We start from the raw sequence: 15,639 nt of genomic DNA on the forward strand, positions 1-15,639 counted from the left end.
ACCTTGTCACTAAATATGGCGCAATAGCGTAGGTGGGGCTTATACTGACAGTAAGACACACTTCCTCTTCCCTTGATGGTGAAAACACTGGCCAACCTCCTCTCTACCAGAGGAAGATCATTTTGAGTGCTTCAACGGCAGCAACCTCAGAGCTGCATGTTAATCAGTTACCATAAGTGTGTCATAGTGTGTATAGTGCTGGGCAGAGTTTCTGCCACTTCTATTTTTTTTATATATATATTTTTTTTTGTATACTTTATTGTGACCTGTGGGGCAGATGATGTACGAGTTCTGTTTGTAGTGTTTGGCTGCTGTGAGGATAGTGTAGAGATGGAAGAAGATCTAGTGCCAAGCAAGGATTCTTCTCAAGCCACTGGTGAGCACAAACAATGTTATGTTCGGAGGCCTTTTATTTGACATATTGGATTACTAATCACTCTTAAATGCCCCTAAATATATCTTTTTTTATCTTTTCTCTTTTATGTTAATTTGTGTCCAAATCCACCACTAGTAGATGTGTGTACATGTACTACTGTGCTAATATGGCTTTAAATGGATTAATACTCTCTTAGTATGTGTTCAGTGAATATTGCTGACATCGCTACAGTGCCATTGTGACATAACATTGCGTGTAGAGTGCATGCACTGTATATAGAATGTGCCTGTATACTCTTTGTTAACGCGAGGAGGCTCAGTGTGGCATCCTCCACTCAAAGGAGAGTCAGACAACTTCCTGCTCTTTTTCCGCTTAGACACATTCGTGGTTTGTCTTTTACGCTTGACTTGTTTTATGCTATTGATCAGGAGGTGCCCATGTTCATTCTTTGCATAGTGCCGAAAATAGAATATTCATTTAAGATGGCGTTGGGACCGGTGTGGCAGTTGGTAGGACTTTACACCGAGCTAGAAGGATGATTGAAGGTTCCTGTGTTGGAAACTTTATACAATGTGATTTAAAGTTGTGATGGGAATATTGCACGTAAAACAAAAACAGCCAAACATTTGTCTCAGGTCGAGTGCAGTTTGACTTGAAAGCCCTTAACTTCGCCAAGACGTGAAGCTCGCCTCTCTTAGTCTTGTGCTAAAACAGTGAGGGTGTGAAAAACAAGGACTCTATGTTCATGTAGGGACGTGACATAAATTGCGAGCAGGATGTGGTTGACCAAAATGGAGGCGCTGCTGAGAAAGAGAGATTTCTTTTTCTCATTCGTTGCATCTGTTCCAAGTTATTACCTTTTAAAACTTTTAGTACGTCCGAAAGGTTAAGCATCAGTTCAGTGGCAGTGAGTTGATGTTCCACATTTACCGTGGTTCGTGTAACGTCAAATAACTTTTTCAGTAATTCTAAGGAAATGCTGATGTGACTTCAGAAGAGGAACCACTTAAGTTGAACGAATTCATTTTAAGTGAGGTCATATCTCTAAATATGTCGGGGGTTGTGGGTGTGCCATTTAGCTGTCATTAATTGAACAGTTAAAGAAACGTATGAGGGTAAAGTGCTAGTATAAATAGAGTTTGGCATTATAGCAGAAGCAAGACTTTTGGGGATCATTAAGTAGGGTTTAAACAGAGGCTCATATTCACTATTTCTGTCTGTGTTGGGTGGTGAGGATCACATTTCAGGATCTTAAGTCTACAACTGTGTTCTATATGAGATAAAGAGTAAGGCCTTGTTATTTTTTATGTATCTTATCTTTTCATTTTCTTATTTCAGAAGTGAAGAAGGTGCATCCTAGATCTGAACCCAAACGATACAGTGAGATCTTCAGGGATTTTGATAATCTTGACTTGTCGTTAATCACCTCGTAAGTCGCACACGTTCACAAACGGAGCTACCACATGTCTCGTCTCTCTGCTTGTTTGCTTTTATCTTAATATGGCGATGGAAAAAAAAAGCAGCAACAGTGGTTAGTGAGGTATAATTCAAAATACTGTTGGTCTGACTGATCATGAGAAACCATACAGGTTAGACACAGTAGTTGTATCAAAGCCATGATCCACCAACATGGATTGAGGCTGTTGTGCAAGATCTCTATGAACTTCCCATGATTATATCACATGAGGGGAGCTTTTAGATGAAGGTTAAATCAATTGCCTTTCATTAATTTTACGCCACTACGATTAATGTCTTAATATTTCAAGATTTCACTGAAGCTACATGAAACACAAAATTACCTTATCACACTGTATCCCAACTGGACATATAGCTGCAGTATGACGTAAAAGTAAAATAAATAAATGTACAGAACCTGAAAATGTCCTTAAGCCATTTATGTGATGTGATGTCTATGTAGTTAGTGGGTTTCCTATTTCTGTACATGTTTAGTGTGTACAGTGTAATAAATCCTATGCCTCTTTAGCTGTTGCGATTTGACTCTGTACGTTTTATTTCTTTATGCATGCAGAGATGGAGAGGATCTGCTGTCAGAAATTGACTCCCAGTCCATATCTGACTCCATCTCAGAGGATGTAGCAGGACACACAGAGCAACACGATGTGTCTGTAAGAAATACTTTCCTGTGTCTCTTCCTTATGTTGTTTACGATTTATGTGTGTGTTTATGGGGGGGTAACTTAGTGCACTGATAGACTAAGAGTGTGTGTGTGTTTTTTCACGACAGTGTGAAGATTCGTTTTGCACACCAGTACGTGCCGATGCCAATGAAGTGGATGGAAATCACGCAGGTATAATTTTCCCTGAGAGGCATCAGAGAGAATCAAGAGAATCACTTGCATGTATAGCTGATAGAAAACATGATCCCATGCTCACATGGGATCCGTACAATGTAGCTCCATGCTGTATGTCACTACTGGTTTAATCACCGCCCTCTGACTGACATTCATCATCCCATCAGATCCTAAAGAGCCTGAGGAGTTGCAGTCTGTGACACTTAATAGAGTACATTTTCAGTCTTTATTTATTTTATTATAATTAGCAGTGAGCTGTAACTGCCCTGCTGTAACAGGATTAGGACACAGGAAGAGGATTAAAGCAGGAGACAGCTGCTCTAAGTTAACATGAGACACAAGTGGAAGACAGAAGGGTGTAAAGAAAGAGGAGATGTCACCCCTAAAGCAGTGAATACACTAGAGATGGTGAAATAGACATATTCCGTACTGGACGTCGCTGCCAAGTACATTAACCTCAGTTTTACACATGTTCGTGAACAGGTTAAAGCAAAGTGTGAGGCATAAGGAATAACAGAGACAGGTGGTGTTAAAGTAAATAACTGAGAATAAAATTGTAACATAGGAAGAATTTGCCAATGTCCAACTGATTCTTGCAGCATAGAGAGTGTTTTGAAGAACACCTCCCCCACTCCACTTCACCCCATTCACTCAGTCACACACCAGGAGGTAAACCTCACTCTGTGCTCCTCTAAAGCCTGTCACACAATCTGGACCGGACTAAGATAATCCTCAATCTAAGCGTTGGAGGCCATAGACGTTGGGCAACAGTCTGCTCTGCGGTTGATTTCTGAAAGTGCTCAGCGCTCCTCCTAACCCACAACATAAAGAGGAAAGGCTAAGAGAGGTCACTCCTGGCACACGACCCGGCCGCAAATCCATCGGTCTGCAGGAATTGCTTGTCCTATTTTTTTGATCATGTTTGAAGACTGAGACAAAAATATCACCGTGCTCGGATTGTTTTTCTACCACTCCGACTGGATTTGCCGTCTGTATACACTCTGCATGTTTGAGTGAGGAACTTGTGGGAGAAAGGTCGTTGTACTCTTTCAGTCCGTGCGTGCTTGCTCATTTAATAACACCGCACTGTGGACTGTAAGAAGAAGTGAAAGTTTTGACATGCCTTTGTGCTCTAAACTTTGACTAAAAGAAAAAAAGGATATATATGTGACATTCATTCGCAAAAGTTGTGCACAGGGAGAAAGAGGAAAACAGAGAGTGGCTCCTGAGAGACCATTTGATTGTCACACATACGTCATCCACCCTTTGTTAGTTTGAGTCATAGAGGAAGAAGATGGTTGTCATGTCAATGCCCTGATTGTCAGAATACGGTGGTGTTTGATTCTGGCCACCGGCTCTCAGTGCTGTTGTTATCTGCTCTCACAGGTCGGCTTGTTTCTTTGCAGCTGACCGTGAGTGAACAGGTGTGACGGGGAGGGGCCAGGCACAGGGAGGAAGAGAAGAGAGAAGTTATTTAGTTAAAGCTATTTGTCTTTAGTCAACAGAAACTGCCTTCTTTCAGCTCATGTCCCTATTTTTATAAAATGCGATACTAACTGAACAGATTTTTGCCGACCGACTACACTATACATCATGCAAGTAATACCTACAGTTTGCTGAGACCCTCTGGACATCACAGGACCTTTACTTTGAGGAGCAGCTATGACTTGCCATATGCAGTCACTTTTTCCAGTCTTGGGTTTGTGTATAGCTTTTTTTTTTTTTTTTTAACTTATTTATTTTAATTTCAATCTTGTCTGTGAGCTAGGGGTTGTCACTCTAGAATAGATAGGTGTTTTTTTTTTTTTTTTTGTTTTTTTTTTTGGTGAAGATTTCAGGGGAAACAAGCACACAGTGTGATCCCTAGGTACAGCTCCGAGTGAACAGAACCTAAAAGTGATGCTGATGTACTCCCTCACAGCCCAGGAAGCAGACCTGACCCTCTGCCGCTGTGAGGATGGAGTGGAGACGGCATTGCAATACGCCAAGATGTGGTGCCGATATGCCAAAGACCTTCTTGCCTGGATGGAAAAGAGAATCAGCCTTGGTAAGTGCATATGCAGCTGAGTAAAGGAAGTAGTAGAGTAATATGCAAATTATTTTCATTCCATAGAGGTGGTGCATTTGAATAAACTGCAAACAGGAACAGGAATAAATGGCTGGCTTACAATACCTAAATATACTGGCATACATTGATCAACATTAAAACCACTGACAGAAGAAGTAAATAACATTGACCATCTTCTGACAATTCATTGTTCTGCTGGGAAACATTTGGACCTGGCATTCATGTGTTTGTTACTTAGACGTGTCCTCCACCTGGCCTCCAAATTCACTAGATCCCAAACTGATCACGTATCTATGAGATGATCCACAGAGACCCTCCCCTCACCCCATGGACCCAAAGATTCCCACTAACAAGATTCTGGAGACTTTAAAAAGTCAAAATTGATTGGTTCCATAAAAATACATAAGACATTTTGAGTATTGGGTAGTTTTGGTTCCAGTGATCTACTAATGAAAGCCATGCTTTTTTATTAAAAGACAAATGTTTCTGTTGCCATGCTACATGTCTATATTAAGCCAGTACATTTGAAAGTTCTTCAGAGACAAAAATGGATAAAACAAGGAAGGTAAATCAGGAAACACGGCTGAAAATATAGATTCTCAGCCAGGAAGGGTGCAGCTGCTGCCAGATCACCAGGAAGTGCAGATGCAGTCCTTCAGCAGTTGGATCCACTCTGCAGAAATACAGACGAACCAACAGCTTGGAAGACAAACCAAGATCTGGGCGTCCAAGGGTTTCTTCAGCAAGAAATGACTGCATCCTGATCTGCATGTGCAGGGAAAACCGCTGAATGACATCACAGGAGCTCCAACAGCAGTGGTCAAACCAAACCGGAAACCTGCACTGTACATGGTCGACTTCTAGAACATGGCTTAAGGTCCTACAAGGCTGTCAAGAAGCTCCTGATCAATGAGAGACAGAGGTCATTCCGGCGTAGTTGGGCCCAAGCACACATGAACTGGACAGTCAGGAATTGGAAGAAGATTCTGTGGTCAGATGAGTCCAGTTTCCAGCTTTATCTTCCTGCTGCTAATGTGAGGGTATGCAGAAGGCCAGGCAATTCATTATCTCCAGCATGTACAGTACCTACCGTCAAACATGGTGGAGGCAGTATCATGGTTTGGGGATGCATGAGTGCTGCTGGTGTTGGTCATCTCACTGTCTGTGATGACACATTGAACTCTGCCAAATATTGTGGTATTATCCAAATCCACATGCTCCCTTCTGCACATGTACTGTTCCGTTGAGGTCCAAACTGAATGTTTCAACAAGATAATGCCCCTGGCCACACATCCAGGTCCAGTAGAACTTCTGCTGCAGGAGCACAGTATCCAGATCTTAGAGTGGCCAGATCAATCCACAGACACGAGCCCCATTGAAAATCTGTGGTGGATTATCAAAAGGTCTGTTTCAAAGCACAAACCAAAGAATTTAGAAGAATTAAAAGTAGTAACTCAAGAAGAATGGTACAAGATTAGCCTTCAACAGTGTGAAAGGCTCGTGGGGAACATGCCAACTAGGATTAGACTCTACTGCTGCTAAGGGCAGGAGTACTAAATCTTTTTAAACACAAAAAGATTTTTTTCACAAATATCTTATGATAACATCTGAGATTGTGTAAACGCATCCTATTCACTATTCAGCCACTAGCACAAATGTGGTATAGCTGTGATTTTCCCCAAATGGTTTTATATAGATGTAGAGCAGAAAAGTCATAAAAGATATTGTCACAGAAGTCAGCAAGACTTCTGGCAGGGAAGACAATCCAAAAATGTTAGAGTACTGAGAAACTAAATTTTATTTGCTGAGTATTTGCAGACTGTAGGCGGTGCAGTCCACCCAGTATGATGTACACACAGAATGAAAGGATTAAAGGGCAGATTAGCGGGCAAGAGTGGGGTTATAAGGGGATAGTGATTACCCCTGTATCAGACTTCACAGGTGCCTAGTGTCCAGACAGGCAAGCACGCAAATCTATTCGTAGCGGTGAAAACATAAAGCAACAATAGTGTCCCTCAGCTCAGCTGTGTAAGGAAAAATTTTACGCAATAGCAACTCATGAGTGATTCTGGGTGGAGTTCTGAACTATGGATTGCACATGGTAGAGCAACACTGTGAGTTCCTTAATACCAAAACAGTGTAGTGTCCATTTTCAGTCATCGGATCACAAATTGCTCTCAGAGTAGTCCTTGTCTGATTACCTGCAGCTTATTATTTCACGGCTTCATACACAAACATTGAAACTGGCACATTCAAGTTTCCACTGAACTCCAGGAGAATTGGTAAGCTTTATTTCAAGATGACTTTATTTTACAGTAAAGGTCAGGGTTATCTGAAAGAAAATAGAGGCTAAGTGCTGCTACCACCTTTGAGCAACAAATAGAGTCTACTGTACATACTAATAGCAGTAATCACAACTGTCGATCTGTCTGAGGAGAACAATTCTGCTTTACTTGCCTCTTTTTGATATGCAGCATCTTGTGAATAACAAAAACTGAAGAAAAATTTCATGTCAATTTGGTTGACAGAACAAGAATTTGCAAAAAATGTAGTGAAGACAGCGGAAGCAGCAAAGGCCAATGTGACGCAGCAGGTATGACTTTTATTATTTGACATTGATGTAAGAAAAAGAGATTATGCTACTTAAACTGATTGCCACAGCACAACAGAGTGGGTATGATTTACTTCTTTTATTATAGAAAGTTGTCTTAATATGATCTTCCCTGTGCAGGAGATGATGCCTCTGCAGTACATCTACACCATGGCACTAGAGCAAGACATCAAAAACAGTATGACCTCTAAAAGGACTTCTGAACTGATACAGAGCCGCTGTTACCAGGTATCGAAGTTAACACATGCAAAAGCTCGTTGTCTTAGAGGCGGATGTGTTTAATCCAGTATCACTGTTCCACAGGCCTTAGCTGCCAAGAGGAATGAAATCGACAAGTGGCGCAGAGAGTTTAAAGAGCAGTGGGCAAAAACTCAGCGGAGGATGGTAAGTAAAGCGTTATCGGTGACTTTGTTGGTCCATCATAGTATCTTATGGTGATTTTACGATTCCCATTGAATGTCTTCAGAACGAATCAGTGACAGCCTTTAAAAAGGCCAGGCAGCAGTACTACCAGCGGTGTGATGAGCTTGAGAAGGCAAAAGCCATCTCTGCTAAAGTGGTGGATGACACAACTGGAATGAAAACACTTGATAAGAGGAGAAAGTCCAAGGATGAAGCCCAGACGAAGGTGAGTGTCAGTATAATCTGTAGAAATGCTGTTTAATTCAGAGAATACTGCTGTGTGCTGTCATGGTGTTTAAACACTAGACACAGATTTATAACTGTGCAGAAGCTCTCAAGATTTGTCTTTGTCTCCCCCAGGTGTCAGAGGCAGAAGTTCTGTACAGACAGTGTGTAAATGATGCCAAAAGTCACCAGGGAGAGTTGGTGAAGGTCAAAGAAAGAATTATTTCTCACATTCGCAAGCTCATCTGTCAAGGAGACACGGTGCTAAAAGAGGTTAGTTGGGATTTAAGGAATACATCTGTTTTCTGTTAGTGTGTGTCCAAACAAGCTGAAGTATTCATTTATTTTATAATGAAGAATTGTCAATATCAGTGCCTTGGGGCACTATATACAGTGATCAGGCATAACATTATGACCACTGACTGACAGGTGAAGTGAAGGCCCGTGTCAATTCCCTGATTAGTGGTCATATGTGGTGGTCATGATGTCATGCCTGATCAGTGTACACTGCATATTTATAGTAGCCAGTAAACAGAGCAGTATTCTGATATTATATACCTGTATTCCACACGATTGTCTATTTGCTACTAAAGCTCTGCTTTGTCTCCACATCCCCTTCTGCTTGCATCAGGCCACGGTCAACATGTTCTTCTTCCAGCGCCAGCAGATGGAGTCTGTTCCCCTAGGATATCACAACCTGGAAGTGACATGCAGATCCCTGGAGCCCGGCGAGCCCTATCTGCTTTACATCCTCAGCAGACGCCGCCCTGAGCAGACTCTCCAGAACTTTACCTTCCAGGAGTACATCCCTCATGCCAAAGGGTACAGTAAACTTTTTTAAGTTGCTTTATATTTGCAAATTAGATGGATAGATATTGTATTAAGTTTTTTTTTTTTTATGAAATAGGGTGTTAGTAGGATGAAATTTGTGTTCATCCTTAAATGTTAATGGCACAAATGCAGAATATTTAAATATGCAGTTTCTTTTTTCCCCTCTCACTTTACTCAGAATGATTAAAATGACTGTTTGTTTTGAATTAAAAGCAACAAACGAAAAACCAGCAGCACTCACAGCTCACAGCAGGATTCTTCACTTTTGACCGATGATAGTCCTTACCGTCGATCCAGTGATGGCAGTAAGGACATTATTTCACCTTGTCTTTACACACATACACATCCTTCTATTTCATTTAATTTATGGTCTGGTGTACTTAAGGGAGAACTGGTCACAGTGACAGCGAGAGCATGGGAGGCAGTTTGGAATCTCTGTCCAGCCCTGGTAAGCACAAACACATATTTGTTTTATGTTTTACCTCTAAACGTACCCATATCTTGTGAAGTTTAAAATGTTTGGTTTTCCTCATGTTCTGTTTCTTCACTACATAACTGAAGCTCACGCTAATAGAAGGCTGCCCAAAACCGGATCCACGTTGACAGTGTGTTCAGACGACCTGGACGACCGGGATGTGTCAGAATCAGGTTTGTTAGCACCTTTTAAAAAAATACCAATAAATAATAATTAATCCCCCCACTGTCATTAAACGTGTACATACATTCCACTCATTCCCTATTCTTTCTCTCTCAGAGTTCATCGAAGGCCAGCCAGTCAAAGTGCGCACATTTTCTCGAGCTGCACTAACACACCGACTCAAGAAAATGAAGAGCAAAATGGTCAAATGCAAGCAGTGTGACAATTACATCGTGGTCAGTGGGGTTGAGTGTGAGGAGGTGAGGCTTCATATGACCGGAACTGCAGCTCAGGCTAACATGGACAGGACAGGGGTGGTTTTTCTAAGATTATTAATGTCCTCTGTGGTTTTCATGTCACCCGTTCAGTGTGGGCTGGCTTTGCACAGGAAGTGCATGGAGGTGTGCCAGCTTGAGTGTGAACACGGTAAGGGGACAGTGTTCGGAGTGGATCTCTCTCTGCTGCCACGTGACAGGCCGGACGAAGTGCCCTTTGTGGTGCAGCGCTGCACATCTGAGATAGAAAGCCGTGCGCTCTCTGTCCAGGTATTACTCATATGTTACCTATGGCCTGTCAAGCGTGACAACATTTTGTATGACACATTTGTAGCAACTTGTCTAAAAAAAAATTTTTAACAAAGGGGGTGTATCGCGTGAGTGGGTCCAAGCCACGCATTCAGAAGATCTGTCAGGCCTTTGAGATGCAGAAGGAGGTGGATCTCACTGATCTCTCGCCGCATGACATTACATCTATCCTTAAGCATTTCTTCAAGGAGGTACATGAGTCTGCTTCATTTGTGCTCGTAGGAACAAGTGTGTGTTGATTCTGGCTGTATGCTTGGGCTAATTACCCCATGCTGTGATCTTTTCCAGCTCCCAGAGCCATTACTTACCTTTGACCTGTACAACGATTTTATCACGGTGGGAAAGACCATTCAGCACCTGAGTGAGAGCGAGCCATCACCAGACACTAACGAGGTTGTGGACATCATTCACAACCTGCAAAAGATACTAAAGAAACTCCCTCCATATTGCTACACCACTTTGCAGCATGTTATATCCCACCTGCAAAAGTGAGCATGAAACTGGATGACTGACCTCTATATAACACAGAACGCTTTTCATAGATTACACTTTGCCTGTGCTCTCCTCGAATCTGTCTGTTGTTTGTCTTCACAGAATTGCAGAGAACTGCGAGAACAAGATGTCCCCTAGCAATTTGGGTATTGTGTTTGGGCCAACGCTATTGCGCCCTCTAGTGTCTACAGACATGTCCATGATAGCCTTGTTGGAGACCAGCTACCAGGCTTTACTTATCGAGTTCCTCATCACGCACCATGACAAGGTTTTTGGCGTGAAGAAGAGACCCAGTACACCCCCTCCCCCACCACCCACTGCGCCTCTTCCAGAGACCCCTCCCAGAGCTTCCTGTCCCCAAGATGGGGTAGTTTACGCAGCCTTGGAACATGAAGCTTCCTCCAGAGAGCGCCCACGCTCTCTAGAAGTAAGTACCTCAGCGGCACCTAGCTTAAATGTAGTGGTTGTTGAGGTATGCAAGGTAGAATTATACTAAACATTATCAACTAACAGCATTTGACAACCACTTCAGTATAAAAAGGAACAGTTGGTTGGCACTCACATGGACAGAGAGAGTAGAGAGTTTGCACTCACCTGTTTTTAAGAGCCTAATCATTTGGCGCCTTCACCTCCTGTTTATTCACTGAGGATTAATAAACTGAACAGCTTTTGCCTTTCTGCTCTCACTGGATTCTGACCTGCATGATCTTCTTCAAGCTTTTGTGTGAGCTTTTCTCTGCTATTGCTTATAGCTTTTTTTTCTTTAAAACAAAAAACAAAAACAAAAGTTCATCCCGGTTCAGACTTTTACAGTAGCTTTACCCAATGGCTTTGGGGCACAAGAGTAAAATTACCTGAGAGTTCAAAATGCCCTCGTATGAAATACTCGGCCAAAGTATTCCTTGTCCCAGCATATAATGGAGTGCTGCAGGACTAGATGTGGTCTGTAAACACTTGCTGAGATCCACCACTCAACTTGTGTCATTCCAACAGAGTCGAGCAATCAAGAGAGACTCAAGCGAGGGTTATATATCTGACAAGTCTTCATCCAATGAGGCAGTGGACCAGCTCAGCCCTGAAGCCAATAAGAGAGCAGGTAGGCGGGACGTAGTGATAGAGAACTTAGTGACAGACTGTCATCCATTGTGTTCACGCGTGTAGTTTCCTAGGTGTTTTTGGTTTTCAGTTACCAGTATAGAAATAGAAACTAGTCTAGAAGCTTGTTGTGGCACCTTGTACTTTTGCCATTTTGTCCTTGCGGAGGCCTTGTAGGTTGTCTTCTTTATTTCCTTGCAGGCAGGTGGCTGGTTCCAAACCACAGTCACTGAGTAGGAGTGTCCTTACTCACTCCATTTGTTTTCAGAAACAACACTTCTTTTAAGGCTGTGTTGTTCTGTTGTTCTTTGACGTTGTTAGGATCTGTCTTAGTGGAATTAAGCAAATGGTGTGTGATTTTAACCACGGAGTTAGTTATGTGATCATTTCACGCGGGTTAGAAATCTTCATCGTCAAATTTTGACAACTTCCAACATAATGACATAGTGTTTTTTGGTGACCCGAAAGTCTGAAGCTCTAACTATTCTCTGCTTGCTGTAACTCTTGCTGTCTTTCTAAAACGCTCTCTTCTCTGTGGCTACAACAGCATGCAGCTTCAGCGCTTCTTATCACAATAGAAGACATACAGGTGCTGGCCAGTAAATTAGAATATCATCAAAAAGTTGAATTATTTCAGTAATTCCATTCAAAAGGTGAAACTTGTATACTGTATACTTTCCTTCCACACATAGTGATATATTTCAAGTGTTTATTCATTTTCATTTTTATTATTACAACTGACAGCTAATGAAAACACCAAATTCAGTATCTCAGAAAATTAGAATATTCTGAAAAGGCTCAATATAGAAGACACCTGGTGCCACACTAATCAGCTGATTAACTCAAAACACCTGCAAAGGCCTTTAAAAGGTTCCTCAGTCTTGTTCTGAAGGCTCCACAATCATGGGGAAGACTTCTGACTTAACAGTTGTCCAAAAGACGACCATTGACACCTTGTACAAGGAGGGCAAGACACAAAAGTTGATTGCTAAAGAAGCTGGCTGTTCGCAGAGCTCTGTGTCCAAGCACATTAACAGACAGGCGAAGGGATGGAAAAAATGTGGTAGAAAAAAGTGTACAAGCTCTAGGGATAACCGCACCCTGCAGAGAATTGTGACGACAAACCCATTCAAAAATGTGGGGGAGATCCACAAAGAGTGGACTGCAGCTGGAGTCAGCACTTCAAGAACCACCACGAAGAGACGCATGAAAGACATGGGATTCAGCTGTCGCATTCCATGTGTCAAGCCACTCTTGAACAAGAAACAGCGTAAGAAGCGTCTCGCCTGGGCCAAGGATAAAAAGGACTGGACTGCTGCTGAGTGGTCCAAAGTTATGTTTTCTGATGAAAGCAAATTTTGCATTTCCTTTGGAAATCAAGGACCCAGAGTCTGGAGCAAGAGCGGAGAAGCACAGAATCCACGTTGCATGAGGTCCAGTGTAAAGTTTCCACCGTCAGTGATGGTGTGGGGTGCCATGTCATCTGCCGGTGTTGGCCCACTCTGTTTCCTGAGGTCCAAGGTCAATGCAGCTGTCTACCAGGAAGTTTTAGAGCACTTCATGCTTCCTGCTGCTGACCAACTTTATGGAGATGCAGATTTCACTTTTCAACAGGACTTGGCACCTGCACACAGTGCCAAAACCACCAGTACCTGGTTCAAGGACCATGGTATCCCTGTCCTTGATTGGCCAGTAAACTCGCCTGACCTTAACCCCATAGAAAATCTATGGGGTATTGTGAAGCGGAAGATGCAATGCGCTAGACCCAACAATGCAGAGGAGCTGAAGACGACTATCAGAGCAACCTGGGCTCTCATAACACCTGAGCAGTGCCACAGACTGATCGAGTCCATGCCACGCCGCATTAATGCAGTGATTGAGGCAAAAGGAGCCCCGACTAAGTATTGAGTGCTATACATGCACATGCTTTTCATGTTCATTCTTTTCAGTTGGCCAACATTTCTAAAAAAAAACATTTTTTTCATTGGCCTTTTCAATATTCTAATTTTTTGAGATGCCAAATTTGGAGTTTTCATTAGTTGTCACTTATAAATATCAAAATTAAAAGAAATAAACATTGGAAATACATCGGTCTGTGTGCATTGCATGAATATAATGTACAAATTTCACTTTTTGAATGGAATGGATTGGATATTGGATATGATGATGATAATGGATATTCTAATTTACTGGCCAGCACCTGTACAGTACATCCAGGAGAATGTTCAAGGCATTCAGTAATTTACAGGTTTCTGCTGTTGAGTTTAGGCTCTGGGTTTGCTTAATGTGCCTGAAAACAATGTACATGGAAATACACTTAGTGCTGTAATCAATGACATTTGTACTGTTTTAATTTTTTTTGTGAATCACATGCCTGTCCTCCCTCTTTTGCATCAGTCCTGGCTATGAGAGGGACGTCAAATGATCCTCAGGTTGAGTCGGCTTGGCAACCTACCTCCGATGGAACCCAGCCACACTATCGCTTCACCAGACAGCCAGTGAAGTATTATCGGCATCATAATCCTGGAACCCGAGTCTTAAACCCAAGTCATGCTGCCAGACAGCCTGTAGCTTCAACGAGGGGCCATACCCGGAGTGCAGACAGCAGTGGCAGCTCCTCTCCAGAGCCAGGGACACAGAGACTTTCCCAAAACTTAGATGTCCACTATGAAAACAGTTGCCGGCCACACCAGGTCGGCACTGCTTCAGACCATGTAGGGGATGTCCCAGTAAGGCCCCGTGAGGTTGTGCAGTACATGCTGGGACTAGACTCAGCATATACATCACTGGTAACAGTAACATCAAGTACACACCGACAATTAAACCAAGAGGAAGCAGCAGGGTACCAGCCTGACCAGAACGTAAATAACCAACTGCATGATAATCAACAATCTGGTTCTGGACATAGTCATTCTGTGTGTCAGTCACCAAAGACAATGGCTTCTGATCACAGCCTGATATCACCAGCTCAAAAGATCCTGTCTGGCCTGAAGCTGAGGCGCAGCCACTCAGGGAAGGACGAGCAGCTATTTGTCTGAGGAAAGAGAAAACTCTCTAGAATGTTTACTGGAATGCACTCATTACACTCTGTATAAACAACAGTTAGTATTATCTGCACTCACGAAGTTATCATAAATAAAATGCTCAAATATTTAATGCATAAATGTCACCAAACTGTAAAATGTTTCAAACTAACGAAGGAAACATGGATAGTACATAGTACAGGCCTGGTGCTTACTTGGATGCCATAGCCCTATTACCACTTGATCCTCTTTTAGATTTAGATCTATTGACCACCCAGCTATCTAATACCAAGACCAGACAAGGAAAGTTCATGTATTAAACTGCTTGTACATTTTAACAAAACAAACAGGTGACAGGAGAAGGCTGGGAGATATAAACTAGCAATTAACCTAAGTATTATAGTGTTCACAAATATCAAAATTAAAATTCCTGTTTGCAAAATGCATTGTCATCAGGTGTTCAAGTGTTCTATTTGTAATGTAAAATAGTTTGCATTTGTTGTGTTTTGTGTGTGTGTGTGTTTTATATCCTCCAGATGTAAAGTATTGTAGAACAGAAAAATGTACTTTTCAATGATGTCACAGTTAAAACGTCGTTTTCTTAGTTTAACGTACCTTTCCTGTTTTAACACAAGAGGGCGATCTTCTATCAGTGTGACAAAACATGCAGACACAATAGTAGAATGGCAATAAACAGTTTATTTGTCATTACAGTACTATGATTTAACATGAAACATTTCCAAGCTTCTTCGTACCTGAACCTCTTGCGGGGTGAAGTGGGGAAACCTTTCCTGGTGTCTGTGGCGTTGTGGTGATATGTAAGTGCCATCATCATCATGTTCATTAGCCTTTGTTCTTTTGATATTTCCCACCATAATCAGACAGTTTAAGAATGTAATAAATAGTAGTGTTCCAATGTGAAGGGGAATTAATATATCGCCGCAAGTTGTTTCACCTCTCAGAATGCGCATTTTTAAGTCTACG

At 42.1% G+C, this 15,639-nt stretch overlaps 1 protein-coding gene across 1 annotated transcript; it reads left to right on the plus strand.

Moving 5' to 3' along the window:
• The first annotated feature begins 100 nt into the window (after positions 1 to 100).
• LOC124997432 (GEM interacting protein) lies at positions 101 to 15,363 on the plus strand. Its single transcript, XM_047571116.1, has 21 exons — positions 101 to 376; positions 1,715 to 1,805; positions 2,406 to 2,502; positions 2,621 to 2,684; positions 4,609 to 4,734; positions 7,284 to 7,348; positions 7,487 to 7,594; positions 7,670 to 7,750; positions 7,833 to 7,994; positions 8,129 to 8,266; positions 8,625 to 8,815; positions 9,038 to 9,129; positions 9,210 to 9,272; positions 9,386 to 9,472; positions 9,579 to 9,721; positions 9,830 to 10,006; positions 10,102 to 10,236; positions 10,334 to 10,533; positions 10,640 to 10,964; positions 11,531 to 11,633; positions 14,030 to 15,363. The coding sequence occupies exons 1-21, from the start codon at positions 157 to 159 to the stop codon at positions 14,668 to 14,670; spliced, it is 3,309 nt and encodes a 1,102-aa protein (XP_047427072.1). The 5' UTR covers positions 101 to 156; the 3' UTR covers positions 14,671 to 15,363.
• The last annotated feature ends 276 nt before the right edge of the window (positions 15,364 to 15,639 follow it).

The sequence above is a fragment of the Mugil cephalus genome, chromosome 20 (assembly GCF_022458985.1).
Source record: "Mugil cephalus isolate CIBA_MC_2020 chromosome 20, CIBA_Mcephalus_1.1, whole genome shotgun sequence".
NCBI lineage: Eukaryota > Metazoa > Chordata > Actinopteri > Mugiliformes > Mugilidae > Mugil > Mugil cephalus.